Source organism: Monodelphis domestica, chromosome 1 (assembly GCF_027887165.1).
Source record: "Monodelphis domestica isolate mMonDom1 chromosome 1, mMonDom1.pri, whole genome shotgun sequence".
Taxonomy (NCBI): domain Eukaryota; kingdom Metazoa; phylum Chordata; class Mammalia; order Didelphimorphia; family Didelphidae; genus Monodelphis; species Monodelphis domestica.
This window is the reverse complement of record NC_077227.1, coordinates 168,288,368-168,307,400: the sequence shown is the minus strand read 5'-3', so window position 1 is coordinate 168,307,400 and position 19,033 is coordinate 168,288,368. Positions and strand designations below refer to the sequence as shown.

The 19,033-nt window shown below is 40.8% G+C and overlaps 1 protein-coding gene across 3 annotated transcripts in view; it reads left to right on the top strand.

The window, feature by feature from the left end:
• MYZAP (myocardial zonula adherens protein) overlaps positions 1–19,033 on the top strand; it is a 117,769-nt gene that overhangs the window by 16,532 nt on the left and 82,204 nt on the right. For all 3 annotated transcript variants that reach the window (XM_056809477.1, XM_007479684.3, XM_007479686.3), the window contains exon 2: positions 14,108–14,194. In XM_056809477.1, the coding sequence (XP_056665455.1) occupies positions 14,108–14,194 (87 nt within the window). The remainder of the gene's footprint in view (positions 1–14,107; positions 14,195–19,033) is intronic.

Below are 19,033 nucleotides of genomic sequence, written 5' to 3'. Positions count from 1 at the left end.
AGAAAGGTGAGGTTAGGAACAGAGGTTTGAATGCCAATTTTTATATTTGATCCATATGGTAGTAGCTTATTGTAGACTAAGATAGGTCTAAAGACCCAATTTAGCATAGGTACTAGATCATCCCAGAAAAATTTTATCTCCCCCCAGAGATATCCATCAGAAGCTATACTTAGGGGAAAATTTTATTTCTAAATGGTAACATCATTAACATAGAGAAAGATCAATTAATTTGGCGTGCAAGTAAAAAAACTAGACAAAGAACAAATTAACATTTCCCAATTAAACACCAAAGTGGAAATCCTGAAAATCAAAGGAGAGATAAATAGAATTGAAAGTAAGAAGGTCATTCAACTAATAATAAATGAGATAACAAGCTGGTTTTATGAAAAATAAATCCAGGCATCCATCAACAATTCAACCAGCAAACTTTATTCTAGGATGATTAGGAAACCATCCTAATCCCAGGCACTGAAATGATGAAAATGATTTACCCAACATAAGCAGGAGTGTATGTATATTACATATACATATTCACACATTTACATACTTTGAGATGATGAAAATGACTTACCTAACATAAACAAAGGGAGTGAATGTATGTAAAACACATATACATGCAGATATGTATATATTTTCATAATTACATATGAACTAAACACACATATATCTTTATTTTATTTTATTTATTTACCTTATATCTTTACCAGCTAACTAAACACACACATATATTTATTGACATGTGTGTGTATGTATTTAGTTAGCTGGTAAAGATAAAATTTTCTTTTTTTTTTAACCCTTACCTTCCATCTTAGAATCTATACTGTGTATTGGTTCCAAGGCAGAAGAGTGGTAAAGACTAGGCAGTGGGGGTTAAGTGACTTGTCCAGGGTCACACAGCTAGGAAGCAACTGAGAATTGAACCCAGGACCTCCCATTTCTGCGCCTGGCTCTCAATCCACTGAGTCACCTAGCTGCCCCCTAAAGATATCGTTTTCATATACAAGGCAGGATCCACGATGAAAGATTGGACCAAATACCAGTTCAAGTTAGCAGACAGATTTTGTCATTCTGAGGGTTGCTTGAATAATAGTCAAACCAAGGTCGTGATTTGAGAAATATCTATTTTACCTTTTTATAATCATGCTTTTCTGACCCTTCCCCACCTCTGTAACCCCATTGCCCATTGCCCTCAGCCTGGGTCCCTTTTCTTCATCAATCCCAACCTCATTGGACACTGGATTATATAGCAGCAGAATTCTGGGACAGCTTGTGGTAGGGTTTTGGTTGCCATATAGTCCATTGTCCATCGAGGTTGGGATTGATAAAGAAAAGGGAAAACAAGACAAAGGGAGCCAATTTCCTTCTTGAAAGATCCTTCCAGGGAGTAATTTGCCTAAATGTTATCAAATTCCAAAGGCTTCTGCAAGAGAGTTGATATCTGTTCTTTCTTGATTAATCCCTTCACTAAACATTTAAGAATCTGGGTGCAAGGAGGAATGAAGCCTGATCCTTGTCCTCCCAGGTTCTTAAGTCTGCTTTAAAACCTGTATCTTCCATGAATGATATTCCAAGCTGTCCAAAGAGTCTCTGCAGTGTCATTTAGGACTCACACTCATCCCAGTACAGGATTCTCCCTCAGTAAAGTGCTGGAAACAGCAGATGACCAATGCTAGAGAAGTATATGTTGGATGTAGATATTGGAAGATGAACAAAGACCCAAACACTTTGTGTTATGAGCACTGGCGACAGGGCGCTGGCAGAGTTAATTAGTAGTCATCTACCTAAAGCAATTTGTGAGGTATTAGGGAAGCTTCCTCCTGATCCCAAATATCTACCTCATCCAAGTGCCACAATGTCTGGTATTTCACCATTAGAAATTAATTCCTTAGGGTTAGTCATTGTTCTCTCTCTGTAGTCCTCTTTCAAAATGTAAATAGCTTGAGGTTTTATGTGGTACAGGGGAGGTAGCACATAAACTTAATCACACTGAAGCATTTTAGTGACTTAAATCATAGTATTCTTACAGAGCCTGAAGAACTAGAGCATTATGAAAGTAGACCATACCTAGGTCTGAGGGAGTGCCAAAAGGGGAAACTGGCAGCTAAAAGTATTTAGTAGGCATGTCATTTGATCCTTACAACAACCCTGTGAGATATGTAGTAGAAGTATTATTGTTGTTGTTCTATCGTTTGATTCTTCAAGACCCCATTTGAGATTTTCTTGGTAAAGATACAGGACTGACTTGCCATGTCCTTTTCTAATTCTTTTTACAGATGAGGAAACTGAGGCAAACAGTTAAGTGACATAGCTATCTTAAGTTGGGCTAATTTTGAACTCAGGAAGATGAGACTTCCTCACTCTGGGCACCGAGTTCCGTCCACTGTGCCAACCCCATTTTGTAGACAAGGAAATGGAAACTTGGAGAGAAATTAAATAGAAGGAAAGAGGAAGTAAGGCCCTCTTTAAATAAAAATGTCACTTGCTTCACAATTTTGTCTAGGGCCAGCCCTGAGAAGAAGGAAGTGTCTTATACAACAATAAAATAGTTTGATCTTTACTAGTATGGTTTTAGAGTTGGATGGAACCTGAGAGCTCATTTATGAATCTGTGATCAGCATCCACACTCCAAAGGGGCATATCTCAAACTACCTTCTCATTCTAGACCATTCTTATCCATGTTATTTCATAAGTATTTCAATGTGCCTGTGCATCTTTTGGGAAAGCCTTTATTAAGCGCTTATTATGTGCCAGGCTTGGTTGCTGGGTGGCATGGTAGATAAAACACTATTATTGGAGTTGGGAAGACCTGAGTTCAAATACAGCCATTCTGACATTTAGTAGCTGTGTATTCCTGGGATTAACTCTGTTTGCCTCAGTTTCCTCATCTGTCAAATGAGCTAAAGAAGGAAATGTCAAACTACCCCAATATCTTTGCAAGGAAAATCCCAAATGGGGGCATGAAGAGTCAACGTGATTAAAAACCAAACAACAAGAATGCGCCAGGTACACTGGTAAGGACTGGAGATAAAAGGAAGAAGCAAAAACAGCCCTTCAACTTGACTCTGGGCATTCTCTCTGGTTGTCCCCTAGGCCTAGAACATTCTACTTCTTCTGCTCTTGACTACTCAGCTTCCTAGCTTCCTTTAAGTTCCAGCAAAATTCCTACCTTCTAAAGGGAGCTTCTCCTCTCCCCTCATAGTGCCTTCCCTCTGTTAATTTTTTCCAATTAACCTGTGCATAGCTTGCTTTATATATATATATATATATATATATATATATATATATATATACACACACACACACACACACATTTTGAGATATTCTATCTCTATAGTTGTTTACATGCTGTCTCTCCCATTAAATTGTAAGCTCCTTGAGGGCAGAGATTGTCTTTTGCCTTTTTGTAATTCTAGCCCTTAGCACAGTGCCTGGTACCTAGTAGGTGCTTAGTAAATGTTTACTGATTAATTGATTTGAATTTGAGTGGCAACTTGTATACTAACAGGTACAGTATAGGCAAAATACATTGACTTTCTTTGTATCCTCAGGGTTAGCATCTGGTAAATCCTTAGAAAATGATCTTGTTGACTTATTGAAAAAGATCAGCAGTTTATAGGGAGAGGGAGAGCTTAGGGAAAACCTCTTGCAGATGAGAGCATCTGAGCTAAGTCCTGAAGGAAGTCAGGGATTCTGAAAGACCTTAGTGAGGAGATAAATATTTCCTGCACAGGAGGGATAGCCAATGCAAAATCACTGAGATAAGCGATGGTGTGTCCAAGGGGAAGAGCATTAACTTCAGACTGAGGAAAGTCTTGGATTTGAATTTCTCTTGCACTGTAAAGTTGTATGACCTTGGGCACGTCACTTAACTTCTGAGTAAGGCTCAGTTTCTTCCCCTGTATGGAGGGAATGATATTTGCAATACATATCTGATAGAGTTGTCCTAAGGAAAGTGACTTGTTAACCTTCATGTACCATGTGAGTGAATTGTTGTTTCAGTATTTCACAGTATCAGTGCCACACTTGGATTGGTCCATGGTCTTGCTCTGCGATGAGCTGACTTTTTCCAGTCACATGTACCCTTCTTGATAAAGTCATAAATGTCCGTGTCAACTTGGACAAGTGTGTATAGCATTCATCTTTAGCAACCAGAAAGCCAGTGTTTTGAGTTGTTAGGAATGGAGTGGGCCATTCTGGAGTAGTTTTCAGAGACAGTAAGTCTAGGATCAAAGGTAGAAACATCAGCAGACCCTTTGGAATGGCTGCACACCCACAGCCTGTGACATCAGCTCCAGAAGAGTGTTGGGAATAACACTAGCCATTCCCATTCTGATCATGCAGAACAGGGCTTCGGAATAGAGCGGACAGAGACAGGCGCCTCATAAATCTTTCTTTGAGAGGAAGAGAAGAAGAGGATGAGGAGGAGGCAGGGCTTAGTCTGTGAACTAACTGATCTTGATATTCAGTGACAGTATGGACTACTTTGAAAAACATGTAAATCCTGCTGGTGCATTTTCAAAAACATTTGAGTAAATTCTGCTGACTCTACTTTTCTTATTTTCTCTGATTATCTTTCTCATTCCTCCTCCCTTTCCCCCCCAATGCTTGTTTTTCTTTCAAAAGTAAGTGCTTTTGTTATGTTTCAACCTCAAAAATGCACAAAATGATTGGAACTCTGTAGGCCTGAGAAATGGGACTTTACCTTTTTTTTCTTTGTCCAGATTGCCTAATGATGAAGTTCCCAAGGGACTCGGCCCTTTTTGTTGCCTGAGTTAGAGGCCATGAGATAACTATGGGTTTCCTTGTGAACAGGGGATGTATGCTTTCTGATTGCTTTGGCTCATCCTTACTAACCCCCTTACAAGTATTTTGTCTGGAGGCACTGTAGCATTGTGGAATCAGAGTTGAGTTATTTAACTTCTTTGGGGCTGAGTTTCTATATCTGTAAAATGACATGGTTAGACAGTGATCTCTAAGGTTCTTACCATATAGTACGAATTCTATAATGCCATGATGTAGTAGAAGGCTCTTTTGGTCAATATTTTGCATTGAATCTCTACAATGAATCATAGTCATAAACTTCCTTCCTTCCTTCCTTCCTTCCTTCCTTCCTTCCTTCCTTCCTTCCTTCCTTCCTTCCTTCCTTCCTTCCTTCCTTCCTTCCTTCCTTCCTTCCTTCCTTCCTTCCTTCCTTCCTTCCTTCCTTCCTTCCTTCCTTCCTTCCTTCCTTCCTTCCTTCCTTCCTTCCTTCCTTCCTTCCTTCCTTCCTTCCTTCCTTCCTTCCTTCCTTCCTTCCTTCCTTCCTTCCTTCCTTCCTTCCTTCCTTCCTTCCTTCCTTCCTTCCTTTATCTTCCATCTTAGGATCAATACTATGTATTGGTTCCAAGGCAGAAGAGTGGTAAGGGCTAGCTAGGTAATGGGGTTTAAGTGACTTGCCCAGGGTCACACAGCTAGGTAGTGTCCAAGGCCAGATTTGAACCTAGGACCTCCCTACTCTAGATCTGGCTCTCAGTCCACTAAGCCACCCAGCTGCTCTCCAGAATCAAATCTTAAGACAGAAGAGTGGCAAGGACTAGACAGTTGGAGTTAGGTGACTTCCCCTAGGATTACATAGCTAGGAAGTGTCTTGAGATCTTCTTAGAACCCGGGACCTCCTGTCTCCAGGTCTGGTTCCCTATCTACTAGGTGGCTACCTAGCTGACTCTTTGCAAATTTTAAAGGAGATTTTAAATGCCAGTTATTACTATACCCTATATTTCAGGGACCCGGTAACAGTAGGTCCAGTGAGATTGGAGAGAAGTCAATCTGATTCTTTGTCTCCAGTAGCACCTGGGGAAAGCTGGGAGATCATTGTCCTGTGTTCTTGGATACCATGGTAATTGGGGTCATAAAATGTTTAGAGAGATAAGATTCTCACTTGGACCTATTCTTATTCTATAGGAAACTTTCCCACAGGGAAATTCCTAGATAGATAAGATCATTATCATGTATCAGCCTTCCACTGTCAAATTTTGTGTGTGTGTGTGTGTGTGCTTTCAATGTTTTTAAACATTTTAAACATTAAACATTTTAAACATCTTCAAAAAAAAAACTATCATCATGCAAAACACACTTCCATATTGGTCTTTGTTGTAAGAGCACACTCATACACAACTCAGACCTCCAAATAAAACCACAGTTACACTGATGTGAAAGATATTATGCCTTGATCCACATCCACCTGACTCTTAACAGTTCTTTCTCTGAAAGGATTGACTATTTTTGGTATTTTTCCTTCAGTTTTACAGCATTTCTGTAGATATTTCAAGGAGGTCAGAATTCTAATATAGCAAAACACTATCAGGCACTTGCTCATTTTATCAATAACTCTGTTGAAGTATTGTTATAGATATTTGACAGATGAGGAAACTGAGGCTGAAAAAAGTTAAGGGACTTCCTAAAGATCACAGTTACTAAGTGGTGGGGGTGGTCTTCGAGGACTCGAGTCTCCTTTGTACTAGCCATGTTATTTCAGTACAGCTCAGATGGATATCATTATTATATTTTTCAAAGAAGAAAATTAGGACATGTGGTTTAATAAGAAATAGTCCTTCAGAAATGCTTTGTTAAAGGTACATTTTCACCTTCCAGTGTGTTGGTGTGTGCCTGTAATCTCTACTGTTTGGGCAGGTCTAGACTGGTGGATTCCATGAGTTTGGGAATTCTGAGCTACAGTAGGGTTGATGCTGAGCATGTGTCTACACTGTCTGCTACCAATGTGGTAAGCCCTGTGAATCTTGAGATTTCTCAGACTTGTGAATGTTAAAAAATTCCTCATTGGGGAATTCTCCATTGGGACAATTCCATATTGGGACCATTCCTCATTTGGACAGTGAGAACTCTACTTAGATCAGAAATGTGAAGACCTCTACTCCACCCATACTTAAGACTGCTTTAGGGGAGAAAACTCCTTGCTGAACAATGAAAAATACTTACACCCATACTTAAGCCATGCCTATTTTTAGAATTAATTACAAAGGGGTGCTAAGTACCTATAAAGGTCAGGCACCGTGTGAACTTAAAAGAAGCAAAGAGGAAAAAACTTACACAGAGATTCTAACCTACTCAGGTGTGGATTACTAAAAGGATTAATCTACTTAGGTGTGAATTCAGAATGGGCTGTCCTTTGGAAAATGTCTCCCATGATTGGTAGATGGAAGAACTTAGGGGAGGTAACATAGGAGAAAACCGGCTGTATAAGAAAAAGGACAGACTGTTGAGAAAATCTCTTGAGATATACAGGTTCTTGAGAGACATTCTCTAAGGAGGTCTTTCAAGGGAAACTGACTCTGGCTGGAACTCCCTCTGGGGAGACTCTGTCCCCCTGAATCCTCGCTTGAACAGATCTTATGGTGAGTGATTAGGACTGACTGATCTTTTTTTTTTTTTTTTTAGGGCTTAGGCCTGGGTTGGCCAGGGCTGCCTGGGCCAGCCTATTCTTTTCTCATTTATTTCCTTTTTCTCTCTCTCTCTCTCTTTCTTTGAATCCTCATTGTATTATTAATTAAAAATCTCTATAAAACCCAGTTGACTTGGGTATATTCATAATTGGGAATATTTCCCTGGCGACCACCTTAAATATTTGATTTAAAACAAGACTCTGTGGTGAAAACATATTTCCTGTGGTCACAATTTACTCACCCACTCTTATATCTATCATAATTTATATCTTCCACTATTTTAGTCACTAAAGTTTACGACCCTCAACCATTTTAACTCTTACAGTTTGTGGCATCTACTCTTTTAAAAGCCACAGCCCCCTGGAGCGGAGAGTCAAAAGGCTGCTAAAGGAGGGGTAGACCAGTCCAAATCAGGAAAATGGAGCAGATCAAAAGTTTCTGGGCAGATCATAATGGGGTCAAGTCCAAGAGTGATCACTGCACTTCCAGCCTGGGTGAGTTAGGAGGCAGCTAGGTGGTATCCATTGATAGAGCACCAGATTTGGAGTCGGGAAGACGTGAGTTCAAATCCATTCTCAGACACTAGCGGTGTGGCCCAAATCTCATGAACAAAAATCCATGGGGTCACAGAATTGAGCACAACTGAACAACTAAACAACAGCAACATTTCATTAAACAAATGAATAAAAGTCTACTTTCTTCTATTGGCAATCATTCAATCTGCAAACTTGGAAATCATCTACTCATATGGCCAGTCTATATGCATATAGTTTCCCTGTTCCACAGAGGTAGAATTCTAATCCTGCTTTAGACTGAATCATCATTAGTCCAATTTAGTCAAAATTACTGACTTTTTTTTATGAAGTACCACCATGGGTAGGTACCTAGCATTCTATGATGAACTGTAGAGATATGAAACTTTCTAGACAATTCATCTCTCTTCTTTTGATTGTTGTCTAAACTGTCAAAGGCAAGGAAAAACACCTAGATATAGAGCAAATAAACAGCCACTTACTACAAATGACTTCCCAGGAAAGAAGTAGCTTGATTCGGTGGAAAGATTGCTGGACTTGTAATAGAAGACTTGGATTTGAATCTTACCATTGACAGTTTCTAAAGGCAGATAAGTGGTGTGAAGATGGATAGAGCACTGCTGTGAGCAGGGCCAGCCCTCCGGCACGGTATGGGGGTCCTTGGTGGTATGATGGTGTCAGTGAAAATGTAGAAGATAGGAGACAGTTAAAGTTTTCACCTGCAGCCAGGAATCATAAAAACTGTTCCGCTTTGGCCCGGATTGATTTTTATTTTTATACCCTTAAATGATTACACATCTACTTGGCACACAACCTTATTTTCAACATCCAGGCTTCCTTACAGTTAATGGAATAAGCCATACATTAACTTTTAACAAATTGCTTGATTAGCATTCTATGATTAGCCTACATACTTTGTTTCTATAGATTCTAACAACAAACACAAAGCTTTACAAAAGATATATGTTTTCTTGTCATGGGGGTAGCATAGCTAGAGGTCAGTTCCTCATTAACCTGTGAAGTGCCTAGACTTGTGGTTAAGTTAAGAGTGGTTATTAGTTATACTAATCAACTACATAATCAATCAGATTTCTAAGGATATAATCAACACAACATTGTTGCCAGGTCTGTGGGGTCAAAGGGTACAATCAACATAATCCAATTTTAAGTATTATTCCAATATCAGGCTTTCATTTTCTAATGTTTCATTAAGATATCCAAGACATATTGCCTAGCCTACAGTTAACAAAACAATCCAGTGAGGTGGAATGTACCAGCCTCTCCATGAAAGGCAATTAATATACTGGATCAGGAAGGCTTGTCATCCTTGGCCTGTATGAGGGTGGAGAATCTAAATACAGTTTTGTTAGGGGTTTTATACTTAAAAAAGGAGTCCCATCTATGATTCCTTATCTAAGTGGGTACATAATAATCCTTAGGTTTAATTTTGTAAGTAGCATCTCTTGGCAATATTCTAGGGGGATAGAATGGGACATCTATTTCAACCCTGCAGGCATTTTGCTCTCATCTATCTTTTCCTGGTGCTGGGTAAAAATAATCATAACAATTCCAATAATAAGGGGGTGTTAGTAAGAGAAGTCACATGGGGGGGTCTGAGTGTGTGTTTCCATCCTTCCTGGGGGCTGCTTTGCAGTCCCTCGGATCCCACCTGCAAGTATGTCAGACAGCGTGGATTTGATAACTCCCGACAGACCACTAGTTAGGTGGTATAGTAGATACAGTGTTGGTGAACCTTTTAAAGATCTCATGCTCAAACTGTACCTTCAAGCCCCCTGTGAGCCCCATCACATTACCCCAGAAATCGGAGGGAGGAAATGCTCTCATTGGGCTGCTGAACAGAGGGGCAAGACATGCAAAAAATGTCCTCAGGAATGGATGGAGAGGGTGAATGGAGCAGCCTCCTCCAGCATGCTGGGACACCCATGCCAAGTGTTCCCCAACATGGGGATAGAGCATCAGGCCTGGAGTCAGGAAGATCTGAGTTCAAATTTGGCCTCAGACATTTAATAGCTGTATGACTCTGGGCAAGTCACTTACTCTCTATTTGCCTCAGTTCCATATCTGTGAAATGGAGGCATACTTCAGAAGGAAATGGCAAATGACTCCAGTATTTTTGCCAAGTAAACTGCATGGACATTGTCCACAGGGGCACTTAGAGTTTGACATGACTGAACAACAACTGATAGTCTAGCTATGTTACTGTTGACAAGGCCCTTGGTCTTGGTGACCTTTGAAGAAAGGGCTCTACAACTCTTAACTTATTGTTACTTATTTGTTATAGTTGTAAAACAGTTCTCCCACTGGTCATCCATGGTGGTATTCACCCTATCTGCTTGGCCTAAATACCTGCTATAAGAATTTTACTTTGGTTTGATATCAAAATAGGGATTTTGTCTGTGGTACAATCCACTTTACCTGGAAGTGGTAGAAAACTGCTCCAGCTTTTTCTTAATTGTATAAATTAAACACTAAATTAGCTAGTTCCATCCATGTGAAGATATTTCTAGGACATCTTAGATAAGGCCAGACTGATTTCATTTGGATCTGGGGATGAGAAGGAGGAGTTGGTGAGGAGTGGGTGTAGTAGCCAGAAGATAGCATACAATAGAGTAGGTAGGTGTAGGAGAGAAGGTCCTGGTAAAACTGCTTGGAGAGGAAGAAGAGGTGGGGTAGTGACAGTTTAAGAGTGTCCTGCCCTAGAGAGTACAGGGCAATGGGATCTTCTAGGGTTGACCTTAATAGGAAGAGAGGAAAGGAGGGTGGGGGAAGGACCCTTGAGGGGATGAGAGTACTGCACCAAAAGAGAGTCTAGGTCAGACTTGCTGAGGACCAGACCAAGCAAAGAGTTATAATACCCAGGTGGGAGAGGGGACCCACAAAATTGTATTTCTTTATCCAGTGGGAGTTATGCTTTGGTATTTCTAAAAATCTCAAGAATGTGTTGGGATGAACCAGAATTGTTGGGAGTCAAGGGAGTAAATTCCCTCCACAGTGACCCTGATTAGATGTTATTTAAATTGTTCAGTTTTTTTTTTCAGTTGTGTCTGATTCTTCCTGATTCCATTTGAGATTTCCTTGGCAAAGATCCTACAGTCGTTTGCCATTTCCTTCTTGTAAAAATTAAAATTAATGTCAATAATAAAATATATATTTTAGGTGATTTATTAATGAAGAAATCAAGGAATAAAGAGGATACAAAATAATGACCACGTGCCCATGGCTGATTAGCCATTTAAAAATCCCCACACTTAGCTTACCACCGCCACTATGCTGGCTGCAATCCCAAGAAAGAGACCTAAGAAGACCACCCACTCACTAATATCCTCTGTCTACAGGAAGTACATAATGACAGGAAGTCAGTGGGCTCCCGGGAAATGTAGTTCTTTTTTAGGGTAACAGATTTTCAATTATACATTCTCTAGCTCATTTTACAGGTAATGAAAATGAGGCAAACAAGGTTAAGTGACTTTCCCAGGGTCACACAGATAGTAAGTGTCTGAGGCCAGATGTGAACCTAGGAAGATAAGTCTTCCTGGCCTCAGACCTGACACTGTATCCATTGTGTCACCTAGCTGCCCTATTGTTTCTAATTAGGCAAGGGGAAAGCCATAGAGCATTCATTGCATTCGTTTCCTTTTTTGAATGATATTTCTTGGGAAAAGTATTTATGGCTTTCATATTGTTCCAGGTGATAAAGATCTGGAAGTTCAAGAATCCTACAGATTCCCCCCCCCCCGCCCCCCCCCCCCAATACTCTTAATTCTATGGAGAAAAGCAGTGTGCTGAATTAGACACATGAGCTGTGGAACATGATGAATTCTCTCCCCTCTTCAGTATAGAGATCAGCACGCCATTGAATTATGGGTCAGATGTGCTTGTTGAAGCTCTAAATCCTGCTCATATAATTGTTCTTCAGATGATAGAGTCCACATCAACCTGCAATGGGGAACCCTCGTTCCTGGAACTCTAGGCAATCATGTGTGTGGACTTAGGTGGACTTAGGCAGCAACCATGGGGAAGATGATGGTATTGGCCAACACATCTATAATGCTTTCAGTTTTTAAAGCACTTTTTATGTCATAAAACTGGGAGGAGAGTGTATTGTATATTATTAGGATTATCACTACTTTGCAAAGAAGGAAACCAAGTCTCAGATAATGTGATTTGCGCATAGCCATGTAGTTTAGTCCAGGTCTTTGGGCTCCAAACCTAGGGCCATTTTGACATTCACATTTAGTAGATTGGTCTACCTGATGGTAAAAATGTTAAGAGAACTCTTTTAAAATTTTATTTATTAAAAAAAAGCATCCATCTTAGATCAATAATATGTATTGGTTCCAAAGCAGAAGAGCTATAAGGGTTAGGCAAGGGGAGTGAAGTGACTTGCCCAGGGTCACACAACTAGGAAGTACCCGAGGTCAGATTCGAACCCAGGACCTATTGTCTCTAGACCTGGCTCTCATTTCACTGAGCCACCTAGCTGCCCCTGAAAAGTTTTTTTAAAAAATAGTTCTTTTCCCTAAGGTATTTGAAAGGGTTATAAGTTAAAATGACTTTGATTTTTTGGATGGCAGGAGGAATTTTTGTAAAATAAAGGGGTAAAATAAATGGAAGATGTGCTTCAAGAGGAAGTTGACCAGGGTGATGAGAAAATAGAAGATTATGGAGGCAGCTAGGTGGTTCAGTGGACTGAGAGCCAGGCTTAGAAACAGGAAATCTGGGTTCAAATCTGGCCTCAAGACACTTTCTAGCTCTGTGACCCTGAACAAGTCATTTACCTCCCACTGCCTAGCCCTACCATCTTCTGCCTTGGAACCAATAATTTTAAGATGGAAGGTAAGGATTAAAAAAAAAAGAAATAAAATGGAAGATTATAATATGCAAAGATTAGTTGAAGGAATGGAGGTTGTTTAGCATTCTTATCTGTAGAATGGGACCAATATTTGTCTGGCTTACTTCATAGAGTAATTGTGGAGAAAGTATATTGAAAGCATTAAAATACTGTACTACTCTGAGTCATTGTTTGAGTTGTGACCCTAGAGAAGATTTGGGGGGGGTAGTAAAATAGCTATTTTCATGTAATCAAAAGGCTATCATGTGGGAGAACATGCCCTGGAAGGCAGAACTAGGGAAACTGAGTGAAAATTGCATCAAGGTAGATTACAATTCCCACTTCCCTCCAGGTTACTTAGAATTCTGTGGTTCTGCTTCATACATTTCCCCACTGAAACTCAAAACTCTAATTTGTATCTCTAAGATTGGGTGATTCCCATCCCCCCACCCCCTCCCCCGCCTTCTAGATACCTACTGATCTTCATTTGAATTAAAATATAGTCTTAGAGGACAGTTAGGTGGCTTGGTGGACTGAGAGTTGAGTTGAGGTTCCTGAAATGTATTCGGTTCCAAATGCCCAACAGAATAATTGTTGACATAGGAGTGGAGCTCCTGCTTCGATCTGGAAGTCATTTACATCGAGCCCATCAGAGCTGTGATATCACCTGGAGTAGGGAATGAAGAAAAGAGGGGAGGGCAGTGGGAATTTGAGGATGATTCAGAAAAGGAAGCTAAAGACCAACCACATAATTAGAAGGAGAACTAAGAGTAGGTTGGAAGTCATGACTGCATTAAGAAAAACTTTCACCCTCCATTTTAGAATCAACACTTGGTATTGGTTCCAGGACAGAAGAGCAGTAAAGGTTAGGCTAGGCAATGGGGGATTAAATGACTTGCCTAGGGTCACACAGCTAGGTAGTGTCTGAGGTCAAATTTGAACCCAGGACCTCCCATCTCTGGGCTTGGCTTTCTATCCATTGAGCTACCCAGCTCCCCAGGCATGTGATTCATGATGTCTGGTTCCTGTCAGTTCAAGATTCCTATCAATTCAAATTGTAAGAAAGTAGAATGAAATATTCCTTATATTTCTCCATCACTGGAAGGCTCATATAGATTCCTCTTTAGACTACCTGGCACCTGGAGTTCTTTCCAACTCCATTATCTATGGATTCTAAAATCTCTTCCAGCTTTAAAGTTCATCTGTTATCCTGGGATCTGTCCTCTGATAACAATTCCACAATTAATGCCTACTCTGTGTGTGTGTTTGTGTCTCTTGCATAGGCCAATGTTTGCCGATTACGATTAACCGTGCCCCCCGACTGCCCCGTGCCAGAGCAAAATGAAAAGAAAGTGGAAAGAAAAGAGCAAGTAAGTAGCCTTGGTGCCCGAACCCTAGCAAGCGAACGGTGTCTGGACCTACTCTAAAACAACTACAACAAATGACCCTTATGTCTCTTTGTACTGTTATTGGAGGCGGGCTTTTTCCTTGAAAGCCTTTTCACTGGAATTGAATGTCAGGAGTTCGGCTAATAAAAAGCACCACCATCCCTCTCTGATCTCGTTTCACATCTCAGAAAACATCCCTTTCCTCCCTGGCCCTGATTGCCTCCCTTTCCTCTTTCCCCCCTTCTCCTGTTTCTTCATGAATACTGTTGAGCTGTTACCTTCGAAGCCATTGGGGACACTGACTTTCTAGCAGGAGGTGCTCTGAGCAAAAGAATCTTTCCATCTGAGACCTGTTGCTCAGGAGAATCAAAATGCAGCTTTGTTTGTGGGGGCTGCCATCCTGCCAAGCTTTTCTTTGCCATAGACACAGTAGACTGGACTCTAATTACTCCACGGACCTCAAATCTCCCTCTGTTGGAAGGAATTTTCATTGACGTCACAGTCTGCAGATATCTGGGTTTTGTTGAAAGGCAAATGAAAAGGTGTGTGATAAGGTGTAGACTTGGAGAAGTAAAGAAAAAGAAAGGAACTGGGCAATGGGCCTCTGAAAAGCAGGTTGGGCAAGGTCCCATGGTGCCAAGCCCTGAGGCAATTTCCAAGGACACAGACAGCCATGGCTCCCTCTGAGATCTAAGTAGAGAAAATATATATTATTCCTGGCCACCACACTGACCACTACAATGTTGTTGACCTCTAGGTAGGTTCAGCTTTAGAAATGATGGACCTAAGAATGTTCTCTCATGATTTTATGATTTAGAGACACATGGTTTAGCAGAAAGAGGACTTGACCTGGAGTCCAAGGACTTGTGGTCCTCATTTTGCCACTTACTAGCCATTTAAGCTTGGGTACAGCTTTGGGTAAGTCCCTTAGCCATTTTGAGCTTCACTGTCCTTACCTATAAAATGGGACAGTGCATACAATGCAAGGGGTTATTGCGAAGGTCCAATGAGATAATGTAAATGATGAGTTCTGTATCTCTAAAAAAAACTAATAAAAATATAATAGTAGCCTACATCCACAGTGCAGCAAAGTTTACAGCACATATCTCTTATAACCTTACGTGATATAGATAAGAAAGGTATTATTTATCCTCATTTTACAGATTGGGAAACTGAGGCATGAAAGGCTAAGTGATTTGCCTTGGGTCACTATAACTAGTAAATATATAGATCCTCTCTATTTGAACTTAGCTAGGAGGCAGGTGGATAGAGTGCCAAATCTGGGATCAGGAAGCTTTGAGTTCAAATCTGGGCTTATATAGTTACTAGTTGTGTGACCCTGAGCAAGTCACTTAACTCTGTCTTGGTTTTCTCTTCTGTAAAATAAGCTGGCGGAGAACATGGCCAATCACTCCATTATCTTTGCCTAGAAATCCCTAACTGGAGCCATAAAGTCAGTCACTGCTAGAATAACTGAATAACAAAGTTTGAATTCAAGTGATTTGACTCTAAACCCAGTGTATTTTCTATCATACCTTGCTGCCTCTCTGTGAATCTCTCATTATCATTACTCTAAAATAATTTGCCAAAATTCTAATGTCTGTTTTTCTGTCATTCTGGATGTCATGGAACACCCAAACTGGACAGTGACGTTCTAAATTTAATTTCTGTGAAAGTCAGACAAGCAAAATAAGGAATTAAATCTTTCATAAAGCTATTAATATATTCTACTGTACAACCAAGTAGAATGGAATAAAAAAAGAATTTGCCTCTTATTTCCTGATTTCATCTGAAATTCTGTTCAGTTGGATTACAACTACAGTGTAGTGACAGTAAATGTACATACTTTTCTCATTCTGTGGTCTTTTCTCCCATATCTTTCCAGGTTTCCCTTTATTTGTCATTTCATTATACATGTATATATATCAAACCCTTACCTTCTGTCTTAGAATTGATACTAAGTATTGGTTCCAATGCAAAAGAGCAATAAGGGCTAGGCAGTTAGGGTCACACAGCTAGGAAGTGTCTGAGGTCAGATTTGAACCTAAGACCTCCCTGGCCTCTCAATCTACTGAGCCACCCAGCTGCCCCCTCAATATATGTTTAATACTAAGGATGGCATAGTAGTTAGAGAAATGGATTTGGAGCCAGAAAACCTGGGTTTCAAGTTCTACCTCTGACACCTACTAACTATGTGACCATAGCCAAGGATGCTGCATTTGTAACATACAGGACCATGTTTAGGGGTGGGGTGTGTATTAGAGTTCCACTTTGAATCAAAAGGCAAAACAACCTAATCTGGCACTAGCTCTTAACAGAAGCAGCAGCAAATGAGTCTGGCTGAACAATTTCCTCCAGACCTTCAGACAAATTGGGTTCTTATGTGGGATCATTACCTTCTTAGTCAACAGAGAAGTATGACAGGAGTCCCTGGACTGGAATGGGCAGGTTCCAAAGGAGTCACACTTACTTACATGAACAGGTGATAGAGAGAGCGGTACCAACATTATAGGAAAAGGGTGTCCCTCATCTTGTTGTTCAGTCTCATTTAACTTTGTGACCACATGCGACATGTTCTTGACAGAGACACTAGAGAGTGGTTTGATATTTCCTTTTCCAGCTTATAGTTGAGGAAACAGAGGCAAACAGGGTCAAGTGAATTGCCCAGGGTTACACAGCTATTAAGCGTCTGAGGTCAGATTTGAACTCAGGAAGATGTCTCTTTCTAAAGTCAAGCCACAAACTTTATCCATTGTACCACCCAGCTGTCCCTGATCTACACATTGGCAAAAGCCTTCTAAAGGAGACTATCACTAATAGTTTATTCTGTTAGTGAGACCTGTAGCTAGTTAGATTGCCAGCTGCAAGCCTTTATTGCCTTTTATCTTTATGGGCTATATGATTGCTGTATCTATCAATGTATCGTTTGTATCTAAGTATCTGGTGATACATTTTCAGCCGTTTGCATCTTGGGGCTTTTCTTTTCTCCCTCCTCTGCCTCCCTTTCTCCATACACACTATTTTTGTACACAATTCAATATTCTCACCTTGTTTTGACATGTCCCTTTCTCTTTGTCTCCTCCTTCCCTGCCTATGTGGCATCTGCTTTGGAAGCAAGCTGAGCAGCTTAGCAATTTATTATTGTCAGTGAGTTACTCACAAAATATCAAGGACAGTGAGCTACTCATAAACAAAAGTAATTGTAGCTTACTCATCCTTGGACAAGTATCTCTTCATCTACGTGGCTAATGGAGAAGGCACTAGATGGGAGTCATACTCTGGTTTGAACAAGTTCTCGAGCCTTTGTTAGATTATTTGGTCTCTTCCATGCCTTGGTTTGTGTCTAAAGGTGGTCAGGCAATGTCTGATAAGTATTATTTTAGTTTTCTTGCAGAAATTTTTTTAAAATTGTCTGTAGTCTTACAAACAACCCATTAATTGCCATTTTTCAGATGCCATGTTTTGTTTGTGAAGCCACTTTTGGAAATACCCCCCCCCCCTCTCTCTGTCTCTCTGTCTCTCTCTCTCTCTGTCTCTCTCTCTCTCTGTCTCTCTGTCTTTATCTCTCTGTCTCTCTCTGTCTCTGTCTCTCTCTGTCTCTGTCTCTGTCTCTGTCTCTCTCTCTCTCTGTCTCTCTCTCTCTCTCTCTCTGTCTCTCTCTCTCTCTCTCTCTCTCTCTCTCTCTGTGTATAATAGGGCAGTGATGGTGAACCTTTTAGAGATGGAGTGCCAGACCCCACTCCTACCCCCTCCCCACAGACTGTGTACCCACCCCCTCACCATATGCTGGGTATGCCCCCACCCCCCTTATTCCATACAGGGGAGGGAGGAAGTGCTCCCATTGGACTGCTAGGTGGAGGGGTAGGTGAGGTGAGGAATGTACTCAGCGAATGGAGAGAGGGGGAGGGGAGTGACCTGAGTGTTCCACTCCCCTTTAGCTCTGCCACCTGTGAGATGCCCTCCTTATCCTCTATGTGCTCCCAATGGGCTGTTGGGCAGAGTGGCAAATAATGTGAAAAAATGTCCTCTGGTGTGGTGGAGAGGAGGAGGGGAGTAGCTCCACCTGAGTCCCTCTGCCTTTCTAGTAATGAACTCTGGGGGTGGGGAGGGAGGGTGGCTGAGTGCCCACAGAGAGCACTTTGTGTGCCATCTTTGGCACCTATGCCATAGATTTGCCATCACTAGCATGGGGGTTGATGATTGTATTCAGATACTGATAACTCAAAAAGTGAGAGAGCATGAAAAGGTGGACATTTTCATTCAATAGTAAAAAGCCTAGAAGGAGGAAGCATAGACTGTTCCTTTTTTATATTTCTGTTTGTTTTAATAATAATGGATGAATCAGACCTTTCTACCCTCCTGACTTTGACATTGCTATTTATATAACATCATAGGCTGTTGCCAAGAAAACAATTGTGTCTGTCATGATCTGGTTTCCATGTTGGAGCTGAGTGGGCTGATCCAATAGAATGAGCTGATAAAATACAAAGGAGGAGATACAATGACTCTAGTTTCTAAATATACGTATCCCTGTGAATGAATGAATGAAAAAAATTTCACTAAGTGTCTGCTACAGACAGAACACTGTGAAGCCACTTAGCACAGTGCCTGGCATATAGTAGGTGCTTAATAATTGTTTATTCATTGACTAGACTTGAAGGAGAAGAGTCCACATTGGGGGAAGACATATCCCTTGTCTCATAGGGATTGATGGTGCCACGAGGAATGCCTAAAAGATCCTTGCTTTCCTTTCCTACTATACAGGGTCTGTTCTCAAATAACCCTAGAAAATTATGTTCTCTTGGACACACTCCTGTATAA